Raw genomic sequence first — 17,932 nt, forward strand, 5'->3', positions numbered from 1 at the left:
CCTTCAATCTGTTCCGCTCTAATCTAATCTCTTCCTCCTATTGTGTCAGGAATATATGGTTTACTACTATTTGGTTAATCCTTATTAGGAATGATCACACCACTTCTGGTTTGTTTCTTGCTGGATTTAGGCTGTTGTGGATAGATACTTGTTGTTTTAATTTTTGAATGTTAGCTGATTTGGACAACCTGGAAAGACGGAATGTAAACATGGTAAATGAGTTAATAGCACAGCTGTGGGCTTACCCAGTAAGTCATCCACACTTTTGGACTTCTTTTTCTCCGGCCTTTGGAACAGCAAAGCAACATCTCCTCCAAAGATAGCAGATGAATTTTCAATTAGGAATTGCACCAACATCGCCACCTACCAAAGGATTAGAACAGAGAAAACAGCTTTTGCACACGGTACTTGGGGTAGTGATCTGAAGAAGACAACGGGTTCCTCGAAACAAGCGATTTATTGTACACTCATGATTGGCCACTTATGGAAGTTTGAGGGTCCATTACATGATGTCATCAGTGACCAGGATGTCTCCCAAGCTATCCCCTGGAAATCCTGCTTTTAAAAGGGCCACAGATATAATGGTAATATCTGGAAAAAGTGGATCTCCCAGTGCGTAAACTTGGCTTTGCTCAATAATTCCGCCACTAGATGGTGATGTCTCAATGGAAGTGCAATGAGCAGGGGGTTGGACTCGATGGTCTTGTAGGCCCTTTCCAACTCTATGATTCTATGATTCTGTGATTCTAAGTGAACAGAGCATGCAGAGAGAGGAAGTATTCAATTCAAACCATGTGATTGCCTATGTTATTGAGCCATTTGCAATCCCAGAAAGAAAGCAGAAACAGAATGCCCTGGACAGGCAGAAGGGTTTTTAAAATGTAGAGTTCAATGAAATGGTTGCATCATATAGTTACTGATTGTCTGTTTCAGCATTGAGGAAATGGGCCATAAGATTAACAGATTAATTCTGGAGTCTGATGGATTGTAGTTCACAACCAGTTGTTTGGTTTTGGAGCCAAAGGGAAAAGATGCTTTGGTAGTGGGTGAAATCACACAGAGAGCACTTGCCTTCTTTGTAGACTTGCTTTCCTCCTCAGGCCCAGTTGGACTGGGAAGCCAGAGCATGTTGGGAGCTATGCAGAGAGCCAGGTTAAAGGCATTCATCTGATTCTCGCCGGCATTTTGCTCAATTCGATGTAAAACTCCAAACAGGTGTCTGAGCAAGATGAGGTTAGCTTCTGGGAGTTGATTCACTAAGCTGCCAAAAGAAATGGAAAAAAGAAAGAAAGAAAAGGTGATGAAACACATAAACCAGCCTCCTTTGACTTGGTGCTGGCTGGGAATGTTGGGACTGGTAGTCCATCATATCTGGAGGGAACCAGGCTGGAGAAGCCTGACATAGACAAAGTTATAAAAGAGTTCCCTTGGACTTCACATCAGGAACAATTTTCATGGCATAACCACAACTCAGCTCAGCCTCAGGGTACCTAAATGGGTTTTGCCAAACATTCACACATCACACTGCATGGTTCACAAACAACCCTCACTGCGCTCAGACAACACAATAACTAGGGTGACCATATGAAAAGGAGGACAGGACTCCTGCATCTATAACAGTTGTATTGAAAAGGAAATTTCAGCAGGTGTCATTTGTATATATGGAGAACCTGGTGAAATTCCCTCTTCATCACACCAGTTAAAGCTACAGGTGCCCTGCCCTTTTTAAAATCTGGTCACTCTAGTATAGCTCCTGCACCTTTAACTGTTGTGATGAAGAGAGAATTTCACCAGGTTCTCCATATATACAAATGACACCTGCTGAAATTACCTTTTCAATACAACTGTTAAAGATACAGGAGCCCTGTCCTCCTTTTCATAGGGTCACCCTACAATAACCCATGGTTCAACAAACATCCCATGGATCTAAAGAACCCATACTCAACCACTGAGTGTGGGCTAAGTGTGTTGTGCCATGTCTTCCATCTAGGGTCCTCCTCAACAACCTCTTCAGCTAGGGACCTGGAACAATTTTCATTTGAGGTTGTGAAGGACAGGGGTGCAAACCTCTGAGTTGTTGCTATGGGATTTTGATGTCTGCCTTCCATGTATGCTCTATTGTGTTCAAAATCTGCTGTGCCAGGCTCGGGTGGGAGGAAGAGGGCTGGTAGCTTTTGGCCAAGGTTGTTTCTGCCTAGAGCCTGTGCAACTCCCACCACAGCACCTGGAGGTTATCAGGGTGGTTGGGAAGTTAACTCGTTTCAGCTGTGGGAAAAGAAAGTGGGTCGTCAGAAGCCAGGGAAGGGCACCGGTTGGTTAACATGGGTCATGGGGCTTAGGGGCTAGAGAAGAGATAAAAAGCCCCATGAAGAAGACCCTCCATCTCCCTTGGAGGTGTGTGCGTATGTCAAGTGGGAAGATCAGGTCCGAGGCAACCAGGAGGGGGTTGCTTGGAGTTAGAGAGGTTTTTATGTTTTAAAGAGTGTGGGTATCTTGGAGAAGGACAGCCGCTGCTGCAGCTGGGCGTGGGGATGTTTGACTGTTTAATGGGGTAATGGCTAGTTGCTAGAACTTTTCCTCACCTTTCTACCTCACTCCTTTTTCCCAATTCCCTTTCCTTTCTCCTCTTTCCCTTTTAAAGGCTTTTTACTGACCAAGGCCCTACATGTTAGTTTTTAGTGATGGCAATAAATTTGCTTTGGTCCCTAAATGTGTGTCTGTGTGTTATTCCCTGAACATCTGGCTCATCCCAGTTGTGGACAGGGCTAGGGAGGTGGGTTGCCTGGGAGTTCAGAACGTTTAATCCAGGAGCCTATCTTGCAGGGCTGTCAGGTGGACCCTGACATCCTCTACAGAGGTAAGCCTGCTTTTCAGTTATAATGCAAATTTTTACAATAAGCTGAATTTCCCTCAGGACTTGAACCTTGAACCTTTCAAAAATTATATCCTAACTGGTGAACACATGCTTATGTATTCAGCCCATGGGAAGCCATCAACAGCAGAATTAGGGTGACCATATGACCGGATTTGCCCGGATTTGTCTGGGTTTTTGATGACAAATCCGTGAGGGGGAGGGGAAATCTGGATATTTTTCTCCAGAGAGCAGCTCTAATCGGAATTAACAAAAATGCTTATAACTCCGTCATTTTTTAATATACAGACATGAAACTTGGCACAATGGTAGCTCTTAGGAAGGGATTTAGTCATACCAAATTTGAAACAGATCCGTTCATCCATTGATTTTTTGGGGATTTTTTAAAAATTGAGGTTTTAAAATTATTATTTTTAAAACTGTCATTTTTAAAGATAAAGAGCTGAAAGTTGGCACCATGATAGCTTTTAGTTAGAGCTTTAGCCAAACCAAATTTGAAACAGATCTGTTCATCCATTGATTTTTAGGAATTTTTTAAAATTTGAGGATTTAATTTTTTTAAAAAAAATATGTTATTTTTTAAAGATAAAGAGATAAAACTTGGCACCATGATTGCTCTTAACAAGGGCTTTAGCTATGCCAAGTTTGAAACAGCTGTCCATCCAATGAGTTTTAGGATTTTTTAAAAAGTTTGAGGTTTTAAAATTATTTTTTAAAAATGTCATTTTTAAAGATAAAGGGCTGAAAGTTGGCACCATGATAGCTCTTAAGGAGATATTTATCCATGCCAAGTTTGAATCATGTCTTCATCTATTGTTTTTGTATGATTTTTTTTAAAAGTTCAAAGTTTTAAAATTATTGTGTTTTAAAACTACTGGAGCCATATCCTTCAAACTCAGGTTGTCAAACCTCCTCTTTTGGTGGATACAGAGGCAGCTGGCTGTGGAGTTTTTTTTTTTTTTAAAGTCACCGGATGCAACCAAGCCATAAGCTGTTGTCCTACCCCCAGCCACATGGTACAAGTGCACAGCCTGGCTGGACAGTTGGGAGACTTTGGCAGAGAGAGAGGGGGGTGGGGGATTATTTGAGGCTGGAAATGTTGACAGGCTGGCATAAGGCAGAGAGAGGCTGAAGGCAACCCAGATGCACCTGTAGCTTCGCCCTGAGGCTGGCTTGCCACGCAGAGTGTTTTAAGAGTGCATCAAAGTTGTGCAGGAGGAGAGGAGGTGGAGGTGGCTGGTGGCAGAGGTTTTTAAAGTATTGGGCAAAAGGTGGGAAATAATAATAATAATAATAATGTAAGAGTCACCAGACATGACCAAGCAATAACCTGCAATAAGCAATATCCCAAGCCACAAGTGTGCAGCCTAGCTGGACCATTGGGAGACTTTTTTGGGGGGGGGGGGAGAGAGAGAGAGATTGTTTGAGGCTGGAAGCTTTGGTTTGTCTGCACTGACTTAGAGTGAGAGACAACAGAGGCTGCACAGACAACCCAGAGACTTCTATTGTAACTTAGCTCCATGGTGCTGGCATGAAACGCAGGGCATTAGGAAGAGGGTCTCAGAATCGCATGTTTGTGCAGGAAGTAGACAGGAGTTCAAAGTCTGGATGTGCAAAGTGGTGCCAACACACAACCCTTGAGAAGCTAATGTATATAAGTGAGAAGTGTGAATGGGCAAAGTAGTGTTCACTGCTGCAACACCCACCCTAATGTTAGCGTAGAGAAACTTGTGACAATTATACACAAACTTTTTTTAAAAATTGAAATTAAAAAAAACCAGCCATCCGGCCGGCCAGTAGCAGACCCTGTTAACAACAACAGCAGCTTGCAATGTCAGAAAAGATATTTGCAGGAAGGGGAGAATGTAACACACAGAGTATAGCAAAAGCTTCAAAGTACAGCAAAAGCTACAAAAGTAGGAGTGAGTGAAGTTAATTTCAGATACATTGAATCTCTCACTCGTCCTTTATTTCAGTGATTTTAACATTAAGATGTTATGTAGAACAGATTTGTCTTAAATGTGTGCTGTAAAATCAGACATGTGACCAAGGCTATGTCCGGGTGGCCCCGCCCCCTTGGTACTGGACACGCCCCCTTGGGGGCGACCATGTTGTCCTCCTTTTTGGTTTCCAAAATATGGTCATCCTAGCAGAATGAAAGACAGCTAGAAGAGAAGGTCTTCAGCTTACGTAGAAGGAAAACTTGGAAACTTGCTTGCCAATGGAGTTTAAGTCTGTCCTTCCCTCCCAGGCACCCTGGTGGGGGCACAAGGCTCTCTCCTGCCATTTTATCCTCGTAACAACCCTGTGAAGTCACAAGCATAGGAAGCGGCCCTATACCGAGCCAGGATGGCCTGCACTGCTTCAGAGTTCTTCTCCTCCCCTTTTTTATTATTGCAATGGCATCTGCTACACAAATGAACTGTATTTCATGGATCTGGCCCATTGCCATCTGCTGTGGCAACAAGTCTCCAGGTTCTTGCCAGAGAAGGGCCTTTCCTGTCACCTGCCATCTGATCCTGTTAACTGAAGATGTCAGGATTTGAATGTCAGACCTTCTGTGTGCAAAGCAGGTGCTCTGTTGCTGAGCTTCCCCCTCTTTGGAGGCTGGGTGGAGAGAAACGGGCCCATGGTTGACATTCTGGCCCTATTCACATGATCACGGAGTAGGGAGGGTTAGCAAAACCATGATGCGCGTGCCTGTCACAAGATGGTTATCCCCTTGGAATGCCGTGGCTTACTTACCACCTCCACCCCGCCCTGTGGATAAGTTTGTGGACACTTGCCACTGTGCCTGCATATTCTGCAGCACAAATCAAGCCATGGCAGCCGCTCCGGGCATCCACAGGGGTGCGCGACCGTAGCACATGCCCCATAATCTTCTGCAATGCACAGGAGCTCATTTGCAGATCAGTTTCTGTGGAGAGGTTTCCTCAAAGAAAGAAAGCTCGCAGGACACTGAACTAGAAAAATGCCACAATTGTCCCAGAAAGCATGAAACGAAGCCCAGATGTGGCATGTTTGCAAAGACTCATGCCTTCACACTAAAGTCTTGCAAGAGATTACGCATGATGTCACTGAGCTCAGAGCACATCCTTCCCGCTGCCACAAGCAGTAGCTGCCACTGGAGTGAAACATGGGAATGCTGAGCTTGAGGATGCTTCATGCCATGCATGGGAGATGACACAGGTCAGCCACAGCCGCAGCCGCCCAATCCCCCAAATGTCTAGTTTAGGCCTAAGGTCACCTGCACGTATTGCTCAGTCTCAAGGCAGGCAGGCAGGCAGGAGCAGTCACAAACCTTTTGATGGCTTCGATCTTAAGTGCTCGCTTTTCCTTATCCATGGCTTCCATCCACAGGCTGTGCATGTCTGAGGACAGAACACTGTCAGGAATATTTCGCAGAAAATCCTAAATTAAACACACACACAGAGAGTAACCTGGTCAGAGAGTAACCTGCAGAGTAACTGAGTCAGTTTTGAGCTGTTTTATAAAGTTTTATAAAGAAGCATTAAAGCACTTGTTTGTTTTCAAGCTCATTGTCTAGTGCTGCATGTGCACTGGTGCCACAGAGTTGTGGGTAGTACTAGGCACATGGAAGCATTCTATCCAAGACAGTTGTTGGCAACAACGCCCCCAGTCATTACTATCCCGGACTCTGTGGTCTGCAAGCGTGAGATGTCCTGAAGACTGAGACACCGACTCTCATGTGGGAGACAGTGCCTAACGCTCACTGCTATCTCCGAGTAAATGTATCGGGCAAAATGAACATTGAATGCCTCCATATCATGGAAGCAGGGAGTGCAAAATCTTGCCTGATCTGCGCAAGAATGCCATGTTAGGTACCCCTAATCTTTCTACATGAATTCTCCCCCCTTCCACACTTGCTTACTGCTGTAAAAGACGCCGTTATCTCCAACCTTCACAATGTGTGACGCATCGGCCCTTGTTCAGCCGACTGGTGGTTTGATAGATCTCCTTTCTTTCTGCATGCCTGGCACTTTCAAAAGGGGCATGTGTGCGTGTCAAGCATCAACAACATGGCTAGTGGGCGGCATTTGGCCTGGCAGGTGAAAGCTTGCATAGGCTTGCATTATCTCCTGTCATCAGGCACAAGCTGTGTTTGCTCTTCCCCGCTGTCTTTTCCCACCCGCTTTGAGCCCACTGCCAAGCCCTGTCTCTTCTTGGACAACACCTCCAAGGTCCCCTCTTGCCCAGGCCCTTCGCTGTAATCTCCCACCGTTGCTTTTGCAATCTCTTTCTGCCCTCCATGTCAGGGAAGATTCACACCATCCTCTCAGCCTAAGGCAGCCAAAGTTTTCAGCCGCCCCTTCCCAACTGGCTGCCTCACCGGCCTGAGTACACTGCTGCCAGGACCTGAACTCAGTACAACTGGCTTTTCGTAGACCAGGGCCAGTGTAGCTTTTGTAGCATTTGCCCCCAAAGTGGACCCAAGCTGAGCTGAGAGGGCTGCAGCTGGGGCACACACACACAACTAGGGCACCTGGAAAAACATTTGCTTGTCCTCAGATGTTTTACCAAAATTCACATTAAAAAAATTGTTTTTAAAAGTGACCCTTGGTGGCAGTTTATGAATGTGGGGAACGCCCCCCCTCCCCATGTCCTCGGCTGCTATTCTTATAGAAACTCCTTCTTCCCCCCTTGAATAAGGTGACCATATTTTGGAAACCAAAAAGGAGGACAACATGGCCGCCCCAAGGGTGTGTGCCCACCAACATGTCCAACCCCCAAGGGGGCGTACGCACCCAAACTTGGCCTTGGTCACATGTCTGATTTCACAGTACACAATTAAGACAACCCTGTTCTACATAACATTTTAATGTTAAAACTTACTTCACTAGGGTGACCATATGACCAGATTTGCCCGGATTTGCCCAAGTTTTTGATGGCAAATCCGGGAGGGAGAGGGGAAATCCGTTTTTTCCCCCCAAAGAGCAGCTCTATTGGGAATTAACAAAAATGCTTATAACTCCGTCATTTTTTAAGATAAAGACATGAAACTTGGCACAATGGTAGGAAGAGCTTTAGTCATAAAAAATTTGAAACAGATCCGTTCATCCATTGATTTTTTAGGCATTTTTTTTAAAATTGAGGTTTTAAAATTATTATTTTTTAAATTGTCATTTTTAAAGATAAAGAGCTGAAAGTTGGCACCATGATAGCTTTTAGGTAGAGCTTTAGCCATACCAAATTTGAAACAGATCTGGGGGCAGTAGCAAACCCTGTTAGCAACAACAGCAACTTGCAATGAGTGAAGATACAGTCAGAAAAGATATTTGAGGGAAGGGGAGAATGCAACACACAGAGTATAGCAAAAGCTTCAAAGTACAGCAAAACCTACAAAAGTAGGAGTGAGTGAAGTTAATTTCAGATACATTGAATCTCTCACTTGTTCTTTATTTCAGTGATTTTAACATTAAGATGTTATATAGAACAGATTTGTCTTAAATGTGTGCTGTAAAATCAGACATGTGGCCAAGGCTATGTTCGGGTGGGCACGCCCCCTTGGTACTGGACACGCCCCCTTGGGGGCGACCATGTTGTCCTCCTTTTTGGTTTCCAAAATGTGGTCACCCTAACTCCACTCACTCCTACTTTTGTAGCTTTTGCTATGCTCTGTGTGATACAGTCTCCCTTTCCTCAAATATCTTTTCTGACTGCAAATCCTTCACTGGATGACCATAGTCTCACCTTTCCTAACATTTAACACTCTTTTCCCCATCACGTTTCTTGTATCCATACTCATAGATTCAGCATATTGCTACCACTGAACAAATGAAGCAGTTGTCAAGTGCAGAAAAATCTAGCATTGAGAAAGAATATAAAATACTATGATCCTGCAACCATTACCCATGGAACAAAATGGACTAAAGGCTTGCTGTCACCTCTCACTAGCACCACTTCACTTCTGATTTATCAGTGAGATAAACCAGTGTTATCAGTGTTTCAACTTCTCGTTTATTAGTGAGAAACTAATCTAAAAATGTGTCATTATGTCTCTGGTTCATTAGGCATGTAAACAAGACCATGGTCAGTAGCAATACAAAGAAAGGCCAGAACAGATGCCCATTATCATAATGCTAGACCAGGATCTTTCCCTCCTTTTATCCAAATATCTCCTGAGTTTACCCTGCCTCAGTGTGCAGAGAACAGAAATCCCAATCAAGGTCCCAAAGAAACCCAGAAACAATTCCCACTGATTTCAATAAAGCTTACTTCCAGATAAATGAATACAGGATTGTAGCCTCTTCACATCTGTTCACCTTACAGAAACAAGTGCAAGCCCCTCCTGTCAAGAACAACCATGCACTCACAGAACCTGGCCTCATGGCTCATTCAACCAACAGGTGCTCTCCAGAAAGATGCTTTCAGAGCCTAGGAGGTCCAGACACACTCAAGGCGGTCAGGCCAAATCATGCTATGCACTCACATAATTATCTTGCTGGGACAGAACAATTCTGGGACAACATTTGAGACATCAGCTGCTATGTCACATACACCAATTTTCATTCACCATCGTCTTCATCTTCTTGCTGTTGGTTATACAAATGTATATGTCAGCTGCAGATTAAATGCAGCTAGTATGCTGACATGAATACTACTAAAACCAGATATCTCCAATATATTATACTGTTTATAAGCCTACTATCAGGGATTTTACTGAGGCAACTGCCCCATCATTCCAGATGCTCATAAAAGAACTAACGCCTAAACTTTCAGAAATTCCCATTCAGTTACAATGAAATACAATGGAAAACTTTACTGAGTTATCATTTTATGTCAATTCCAAACTCACCCTCCCCAAGACAATTAAAAGCAAACAAACCTCCCCCCACACACTTAACTGGGGGACAGCGGGGAGCAGAATAAAAATCCAGCCCACACTCATGAAGGGGAAAATAATAACAATCCACAGCCATCCACACAAAGAAAAATAGTGTTCATCAGCATAATAAATCCACACAGACATGCACACCCAAGGCAAAAAATGCCATTAAAAACAGAACACACACCCATATACTCTCCCAAAGCATCATCGCCATCATCATTATCCCACACATGCACCAAGGCAAAAACCAAACAAACAAAAAACATACATACACAACCAAGGCTAAAAATAAAATACAAATCCACACACACCAACACACTCACCCACTAATAATTGTTTTAAAACACACCCAAGGCAAGCCCACTCCCTGCACGCACTCACCCAATTAATTCATCAAGATCAGTACCCAAAGAATGTACAGAAAATCAGTGGCAACTTATTTCATCAATGCAGCCCGAGATGAAGTCCAATCTACCCCCCTCCACTAGACTTAGATTGCAGCTAGAGACATTTCATTTGGACTTCCATTACTTTAATAACAGCCCCCCCCCTCACCCCACACACTGCTTGTTCCCCCTCCCTCCCTCCCTCCCTCCCCAGGCAGGCCTGTTGATTGCAGAAAACTTTTGAAATTAGGCAAAGAGTTGAATGCAGCCTTAGGGCTACAGGTTTCACACACACACATACACACATTTTACACTACCTCAGTGACTGCTTACAATAGCACAAAAGAGAATACATGCCAGCAACGCTTCTTTTAACACAATGGCTGTGCGGGAGAGGCTTGCCTGGGCACGTGGAAGCAGCAGCAGCAGCAGCAGCAGCAGCAGCAAATGAGCAGCCAGCCAGCAGCCAGAGAGCCGAGTGGGGGCGGGGGCTTAGGAGCTGGCGCCATTTTGCTGCCCAAGGAGAAGCCCCCACAAGCCCTGGGAGAGCCTGGAGCCGCCTGTTTCTGCACTTCCAGAAATGGGCCTCTCTAGGCACTGCTGCTCAGCGTCCTATGCTCCTCCTGGGTCATCCCCATAGCGACGACCCAGAAGAAGTGCAGACAAGCCCTGCCCAGGCCACTGCTCTCACCTTGCTGCTCTCGCCCCTCGCGGCGGCCATCTTGGATCTCACCGGAACTCACGAGTTCAGGCAAGATTCAAGATGGCCGCCGCCACCCACTGAGGAAACAGGCCCGGTAAATTGGGGTTGGGGTTGCTGCGGGCCCAGTAACCACAACCCCGGTACTTTGGGCCCTAATTCTGGTTTTCCCGGTCCCGCCTTTTCCCCCGGAGGTTTCCAGAATTCCCTGGTGGGTGTGGTCAGCCTACCCTTGAAACTCCCAGGATGTTTCACCCAAGCAAGAATACCTGTATTTGCCTTGAGATTTTTAAAATCAGAATTCAATGATTCTGCCCAGAATCATCTTGCCATATGTTGACAATCAGCCTGGGCTGAATCAAAACTGCTGTTACCAGAGACTGAGGAGATTCTGGGAATCAACTTTTCACTAACTCTGCTTCCTGTACTCCTTAAATCTCTGCGTCGGCCCCCTGTCACTCTGCACATGACTCTGAGTTCCTACCTAGTCCTTGTCTTTAAATGGGATTCAGTACTTCTTGTATGGACTATGTTACCGTTATAACTGCTGCTGCCACGAAGACGGATTCCCCATCCACCTGGACGTCCTCTCCAGAATTGAGTTTCTCTTTCAGTTCCTTGCAGTTCTTAGCATTGGCTGAGCGCCTGAAGATGCCCCTTGTGGAGGGACCTTCGTGGTACAAGAGTTGGAGAATATCCTAGGGGTCGGGAAGGGAGGGGTGACAGGTCAGAGAAAGGCTCACCAACGGTAAGTATCAGCTTCCATTTGCAGTTTAGACAAAGTGCTTCGGGCTGTTAATGGCAAGCTGCAGGGGGATACGGCTCATCGCTAATCACAACGCTCTTCTCAAGGCAAGGCTACATGATGAAGAAGAGAGATCAAAGGTGCGGCATTCTTCATGTGCTTTGCCCCTGAGTGGTGGATTTTTCTTTCAAAAATAGCCAGCATGGGGAGTGGGCAGTGGGTTAGCCCTTCGCACACCCCTCATTACAGTCGTAATCCAGATAAGAGGGTCTACAAATCCTGGCCTTTCCTGACAGAGAAAGCTGACATTTCCTTCCCCATACAAACTGCAAGTGAGAAAGCCGCCTATCTCCCCAACTCCGGCGAGGGTCCCAACTGGGATCACCCCCATCCTGCTGCTGGCTAATTCTGAAACAAGCCATGTGAGATTAATGTCAAGTATAGTTTGGCTCCAAATCAGTTTAGCCTGGGCCCATCCTAATCTTAGCTTCAAATGACAGCCTGGAGTTAGCAGTTATTGTAATGGGAGGAAGAAAAAGTAGACACCAACTACTGGCTACAGCTGTATGGCAGGAACCAGGGCTCAGCCTCTGTACCAGAGGACTGGAGGATGGCCAATGTAACACCAATTTTTAAAAAGGGATCCAGAGGGGATCCGGGAAATTACAGGCCGGTTAGCTTGACATCTATTCCAGGTTGAAATCATTATTAAAGACCAAATTAGTATGCATATAGAAGGGCAGGTTCTGCTGATGAAGAATCAACATGGCTTCTGCAAAGATAAGTCTTGACTCACTAATCTTTTATAGACTTCTTTGAGAATGTCAGTAGTCATGTAGACAGGGGAGATGCTGTGGACATTGTTTATTTGGACTTCCAAATGGGTTTTGCTAAAGTCCCTCACCAAAGACTCCTGAGAAAAAATAGCAGTCATGGAATAAGAGGAGAGGTCCTCTCATGGATCAGCAACTGGTTAAAGAAGAGAAAACAGAGAGCAGGAATAAATGTTAAATTCTCCCAATAGAGGGAAGTAAATAGTGGCGTCCCACAGGGATCGGTACTGGAACCAATTATTTTCAATTTGTACATAAATGATCTGGAATTAGGAGTGAGCAGTGAAGTTGCCAAGTTTGCCGATGAAACCAAAGATGGTTAAAACAAACAGGGATTGTGAGGAGCTCCAAGCTGGGAGAGTAAGTGTCACATGATGCTTGTTGGTGCAAAAACCACAATTTGGATGGCTTTAAAAGGGGGTGGATAAATTCCTGGAGGTGAAGGCTATCAATGGCTACAAGCCCTGATGGTTATGTGCTAATTCCAGTATCCGAGGCAGTAAGCCTGTGTGCACCAGGGGCAGGGGAACACGGGTGTGTGTGTGTGCTGTTGCACCATGCCCTGCTTGTGGTTCCCTGATAGACAACTGATTGGTCACTGTGTGAACAGAGTGCTGGACTAGATGGACCCTTGGTCTGATCCAGCCTTAGGGCTCTTCTTATGTTTTAAGGGTCAGCCTCATTGGGCAGTTGTTGAGGCCCACACCCCAGTAGGGGTGAACTGACAGGGCTCCCTGGAGTTGCTCCTTCTCTTTACCACTGCAACTTGCTTGCTCATTGGTTCTCTGCTTGCCAAGTAAGCAAGTGGTAGCAACAATGAGATAGAGAACGAGGAGTAAGTAAGTAGCTGGTGACAATGGCTGTCAGAAGGAAAACTCACTAAGGCCAATGGAGAGGGTCTTGCCCAAAAGCCCACTAAAACCAGAAGCCAACAGTAGCTTTTCTAGATGAGGCTTTTATTGTGCACTCATCAGTCCTCATGGTTGTTCATGGCTCCTTTAGGTGTTGCCATTGCTTCCAGTTTTGCTTCCAATTTTGGAAAACAATTTTGCAGGGTTCTTTGGCGTAGGGGAAGTCTAGTATTATTTGTGAAAGCAAAACAAATTCCCCCCTAGTGTAGTTGCATTATTCCGCTGTATCACAATGCCTCCTAGAGGTTATGTAGTGGAAAGGCAGGAAAGGAAAATAATCAATATAGAGCTCTAATCTTAATTCTGCAACGAAACCAGAAGTAGAAACAGCAAGTCTAGAAACAGCCTGGTCTAGAAACGCTCTGGGAGGAACATGGCAGACATGTGGCAGAATGTATACACGCGGACTAGGTCTGCTACCTCTTAAGTAGCTACCACCAGGGCTATGGGCCACCCAATGTGCCTACTGCTAGCAGTGCATTCTCTGGCTCCCATCTTTCCTTATGACACATCATTAGAAAACATGGAGGCCAAGGCTTGTGTACTCACAACTGCCTCAAATGGCAGAGAAACAGGCACAGGGGGGCATAGGAGATGAGCAAAGGAGGTGAGAGAGGGTCAAGGAAGAGGCAACCTCTTGGACAGTGCCTTGAAGACCTTCAGGGGCTTGATGTGGCCTGAATGCCCACTGAGCAGGACAGAAAGAAAAGGAGCCAGTTGGCGTGAATCTGTACTCAGATCTGTATGTTAAGAGTCCCATCTCACCATAATGGGCTTGGGAAGACTCCCATCTGGACAAACAGATGTCAGGGATAGGCCAAAAAGTTTCCGTGGCGTTGTTGGGGACTCTGACGCTGGGCTGCCAGTTGGGGTGCTGGTGCTTCGGCGGAAAGCCCAATCGATCAGAGATTTCTTCCTCTTGGTGTGCTTCTGCAACATTTCTGAAAGCAAAAATGCCCCATGGGTTTCAGAACGCCTCCTTTGCAAGGATGGGCAACAACAAAACAGATGTGGCTCAGGAACCACAATCAGAACCCCAACTTTTTAAAAAATTGAAAACCAGCCACAGTGAAAGTAGGGATGGGGGTGGATCTCAGTTTGATTGTAACAACGGTCCTGGGGCAGGCTATGTCCAATCTCCACCCCCCACCCCCCACCCCACACATACCTACATACACACCTTTCCCTGATGGAAACTTCCCTACTGTCATGACTAGGCCTGTTCCCCTTAGACTGGGGGAAGGAGTTTCAGGCGATCAATCAGAATCAGATTCTGAAGCAGAAGAGACAGCGCCAGAAACATACCAGCCTATGCTGGGAGAGGTGACTCTCACGGGCTCTTCACCAGCTGGGAATGAACCTTCACCAGACCTCCTCTTTGAAAACATTAACAACACCAGTCTGTGGGAACTCAGTATTCTTCCAAGGGGGAAGGCACTTCAAGGCTAGCTGATCCTGGAGTACGCCGCAGACTAAAACCAGTGGAGCTAAGGGGAGGTGAGAGAAGGTTGGCCTGGCTAGCTTCTCGCCAAAGGCTTCTTCAGAACCAGCCTCCCTGAAGTTAAAGTGTTCTGGGAAAAGGCTTTCCATTCTTGGAAGGACAATTGTCTCACTTTTGCATAGTTTTGGCTAGAGGAAAGTTCCTAGAAGTTAGACTCTCTTCAGGTGGGAAAAGATGTTTATTGCCTGAATAATGCAGATCATGTGGCTGGCCTCTTTATTGTCTCTCAATAAGGCGGGAGGTTTTGAGAAACATGACACCTACTCCTGAAGCTGTCATTTACCCCCACTGATGAAAGAAAACAACCCTCTGTGTCATGCCTGTCTTTCCCCCCTAGAAAAACCCTAGCTGGGCTGATCTTGATCAAGCAAAAGAGTGTAGGGGGAAAGAAAGAGTTAGAAACACACACCAAGGATCACTGACCCAATGTTTAAAATAAAGGTTGGGAGAGCTGTGGTCAGGATGAGTTTCCTGCAATATATCTGTAGGTAAATGTACATCTGTATGTCTTTCTATTTGTCTTGTATGCAATTTATTTGTGGCCAAAACTTCACATTAAACAGCCAAGTCGTCTTCCCAAATTCTGGCAGCTACTTTTGTGCTGCGATGCAGATTCAGGGGAAGGTAGTTTGCAGCTGAGTCCACCTCCCCGCCCTTCCCCTATATTTCCATTGCAGCTGGGGGAAAGGTTAAACACTCCTCTCAACATCCTTTTGGTGTCACTTTTAGGAAGGGACTGTGCTGGACGGGGAGGGGCATGCGTGGCTCAGTGCTCCAGTATTGCTCACTTTGTAAGGTCTCAGGTTCAATACCGGCATTTCCAGTGAGGGCTCTGGTCTGAAACCCTGGAGAGCCGTTGCTGCCCATCACTGTGGAGAAGACTGAGCTGGAGGCATGGAACGCCTGGCTTGGTAGAAGGCAGCTTCCCAGGTCCCTGGGCATGGCGGTGGTGGGCTTCACAGCGTGAAGCAGCCTTGCAATGTGTGGGAAGTGGCTTTAGAAGTAGCAGTCAGGAGTACGCCAGGGTTTGCACTAAAAAAAAAGCCATCTTCATTTTCTAATTTAATTCACACACTCCACTCCAACTATCTCAATTACCTCTAGAGATCACAAAGGCCTTTGGCTGGCAATACAGCCATGTTATGTTCATTTAACTCCAGCAGTAACAATGCTATTGGAATTTGGTAATTTAGTAAAAAAGGAAAAGGAAAAAAGGTGTATCAATAGAATTTGAAAAGATAATAATCTTATGGCTTTAATTCACCAGAAATTAAAATAATAATAATCCTGGGATGTATAATTTCAAAAGCAACATTAGTCCAATTTTCAAACAATTGAATCTGAATTCTGAAACTTTACTGGAATTTGAATGATTTGAGAAATGCCATTTCAGTACTAAAATGTTCCTCTAATAGAACCTGGGTAGGCATTATAGCAGCCTCCCCCAGCCTAGTGTCCTCCCATGCTGGCTGGGGATGTTCAGCGTTGTAGTCCAAAACATCTGGAGGGCACCAGGTTGGAGAAGGTTGTGGCAAATGGCCACAAGCTCAGTTCCATTCTGGCCTTTCTAGCAACTCCTGATATTATTGGTTTACCTCTTCGCAGTTGCACTGGAGCATGGGGTCTGTGTTTCAGGACGAACTGACATGGTCTATTCCTGGGGAGCTGATCCAACAGGGAAGTTCCGTATTTATCAGCCAGCAGCACATTGTTGTTGGATCCTTGCAGCTGGTCCACAGAATCTCGGAGGCAGCCAAGAATAATGCTGCAGGGATGCTCGTGGCCTATTGCAACAACAGGCAAGAGGAATCCGTTTGCAACTTCTGCTGGAAAAGCTAGTCAAGGCATCCTTACTGCTATCAACTTTACCCCGACTAACCTGAAGATAACTAGGCTTGTGAGATGAAGTGGAATGATAGACTCACCTGTCAGGATTTGAAACTACTGTGGGCCAAATGGACATGGGGGATATCAGGCAGGAATGTGTCTGACCTGTGCCCACACCTCCAGGACTGCAGGAATGTCCACCAAACTAGCCCAAGAAACCTTGGGTTGCTCTGGCTCATCCCATCCCGAATGTCACAGCATCAGACTTCCCAACAGTGTTGAATGGCAAAGAGGGCCAATTGTTGGGGCAGCTTTCAACCAGAAGTACAAAATTTATTTATATATTATATTTATATATCGCCCCATAGCCAAAGCTCCCTGGTAAAATCAGTCTGATGTTCAAGGTCTGCCTGAACCTTGAAAACCAGATCAGAAAGTACTGAGTGCCTGCTGTGTAAATACAAGTTTGCAGAAGTTTCTAGAAATCTAACAAAGATATCCTGCTCCACAGCAGCTTTGGCCCTGGGCTACTGCTTATGAGACCAGTCCTGGTCCCACTTCCATTCCCAGCAACGGCTGTGCCAAGAAGGGGACTAGTTCAGGTGCATCTGTGCTGATTGTGTCAGTGCTTGGGCCCAGCATCCTTCTACCAGGATGGAAACAGCCTTGGTCACCCTGGCAGATGAGACACTGGCCTGTGGGCTACTGCAAGGTTCTGTCCTGCCTCTATGCTCTTCAACACCAGAACTACTGTGGGAAGTCATTCAGCAGTTCGGACTGAAGTGCCATCAATCTGCAGATGTCACACATTTCTACCTCTTGTTTCCATCTAATGATCCGAGGGAGACTGCTGCATGTCTGAACCAGTGCCTGCAGGTGCTTTGGGGATGGACGAGGGCAAACAAACTGAGACTTACTCTAGACAAGATGGAAGTACTGTGGGAAGGGAAACTGACCAATCTGGACAGAGAAATACAACTGAACTTAGTTGGGGTTGCGCTCCCCCTGAAGGACCAAGTGTACAGTTTGGGTGTGCTCCTGCACTTGGCGCTAAATGGGAGAACTGATGTGGCAGCGGAAGCTAAGAGGACTTCTTATCAGCTTAGGCCAGTATGCCAACTGTGACCCTCTCTAGAGGAGGGTCTTGCCTTGGTCATTCCCAGAAAGGAATCCATGGTCCCAGTCATTTTTTCTTGGCCAGAGCCACAGAGTTCATCAACAGGAAATGCTTCTGGCTTTTGGTTTGCATTGGTAGAGTTGCTAAAGAACAAGCCCTCTGTTCACTTTCAAACCATGTGATTCTGCTA

General features: G+C 45.7%; 1 protein-coding gene across 1 annotated transcript in view; it reads right to left on the minus strand.

Moving 5' to 3' along the window:
• Positions 1 to 17,932, minus strand: part of LOC134409086 (rho GTPase-activating protein 20-like) — a 36,588-nt gene that overhangs the window by 3,081 nt on the left and 15,575 nt on the right. Inside the window, exons 8-13 of the mRNA XM_063141656.1 lie at positions 16,394 to 16,582; positions 14,063 to 14,238; positions 11,345 to 11,506; positions 6,174 to 6,283; positions 1,072 to 1,261; positions 246 to 363 (exon numbers count right to left, since the gene is read on the minus strand). Of these exons, the coding sequence (XP_062997726.1) occupies positions 246 to 363; positions 1,072 to 1,261; positions 6,174 to 6,283; positions 11,345 to 11,506; positions 14,063 to 14,238; positions 16,394 to 16,582 (945 nt within the window). The remainder of the gene's footprint in view (positions 1 to 245; positions 364 to 1,071; positions 1,262 to 6,173; positions 6,284 to 11,344; positions 11,507 to 14,062; positions 14,239 to 16,393; positions 16,583 to 17,932) is intronic.

This window comes from Elgaria multicarinata, chromosome 15 (genome assembly GCF_023053635.1).
Source record: "Elgaria multicarinata webbii isolate HBS135686 ecotype San Diego chromosome 15, rElgMul1.1.pri, whole genome shotgun sequence".
Taxonomy (NCBI): Eukaryota; Metazoa; Chordata; class Lepidosauria; order Squamata; family Anguidae; genus Elgaria; species Elgaria multicarinata.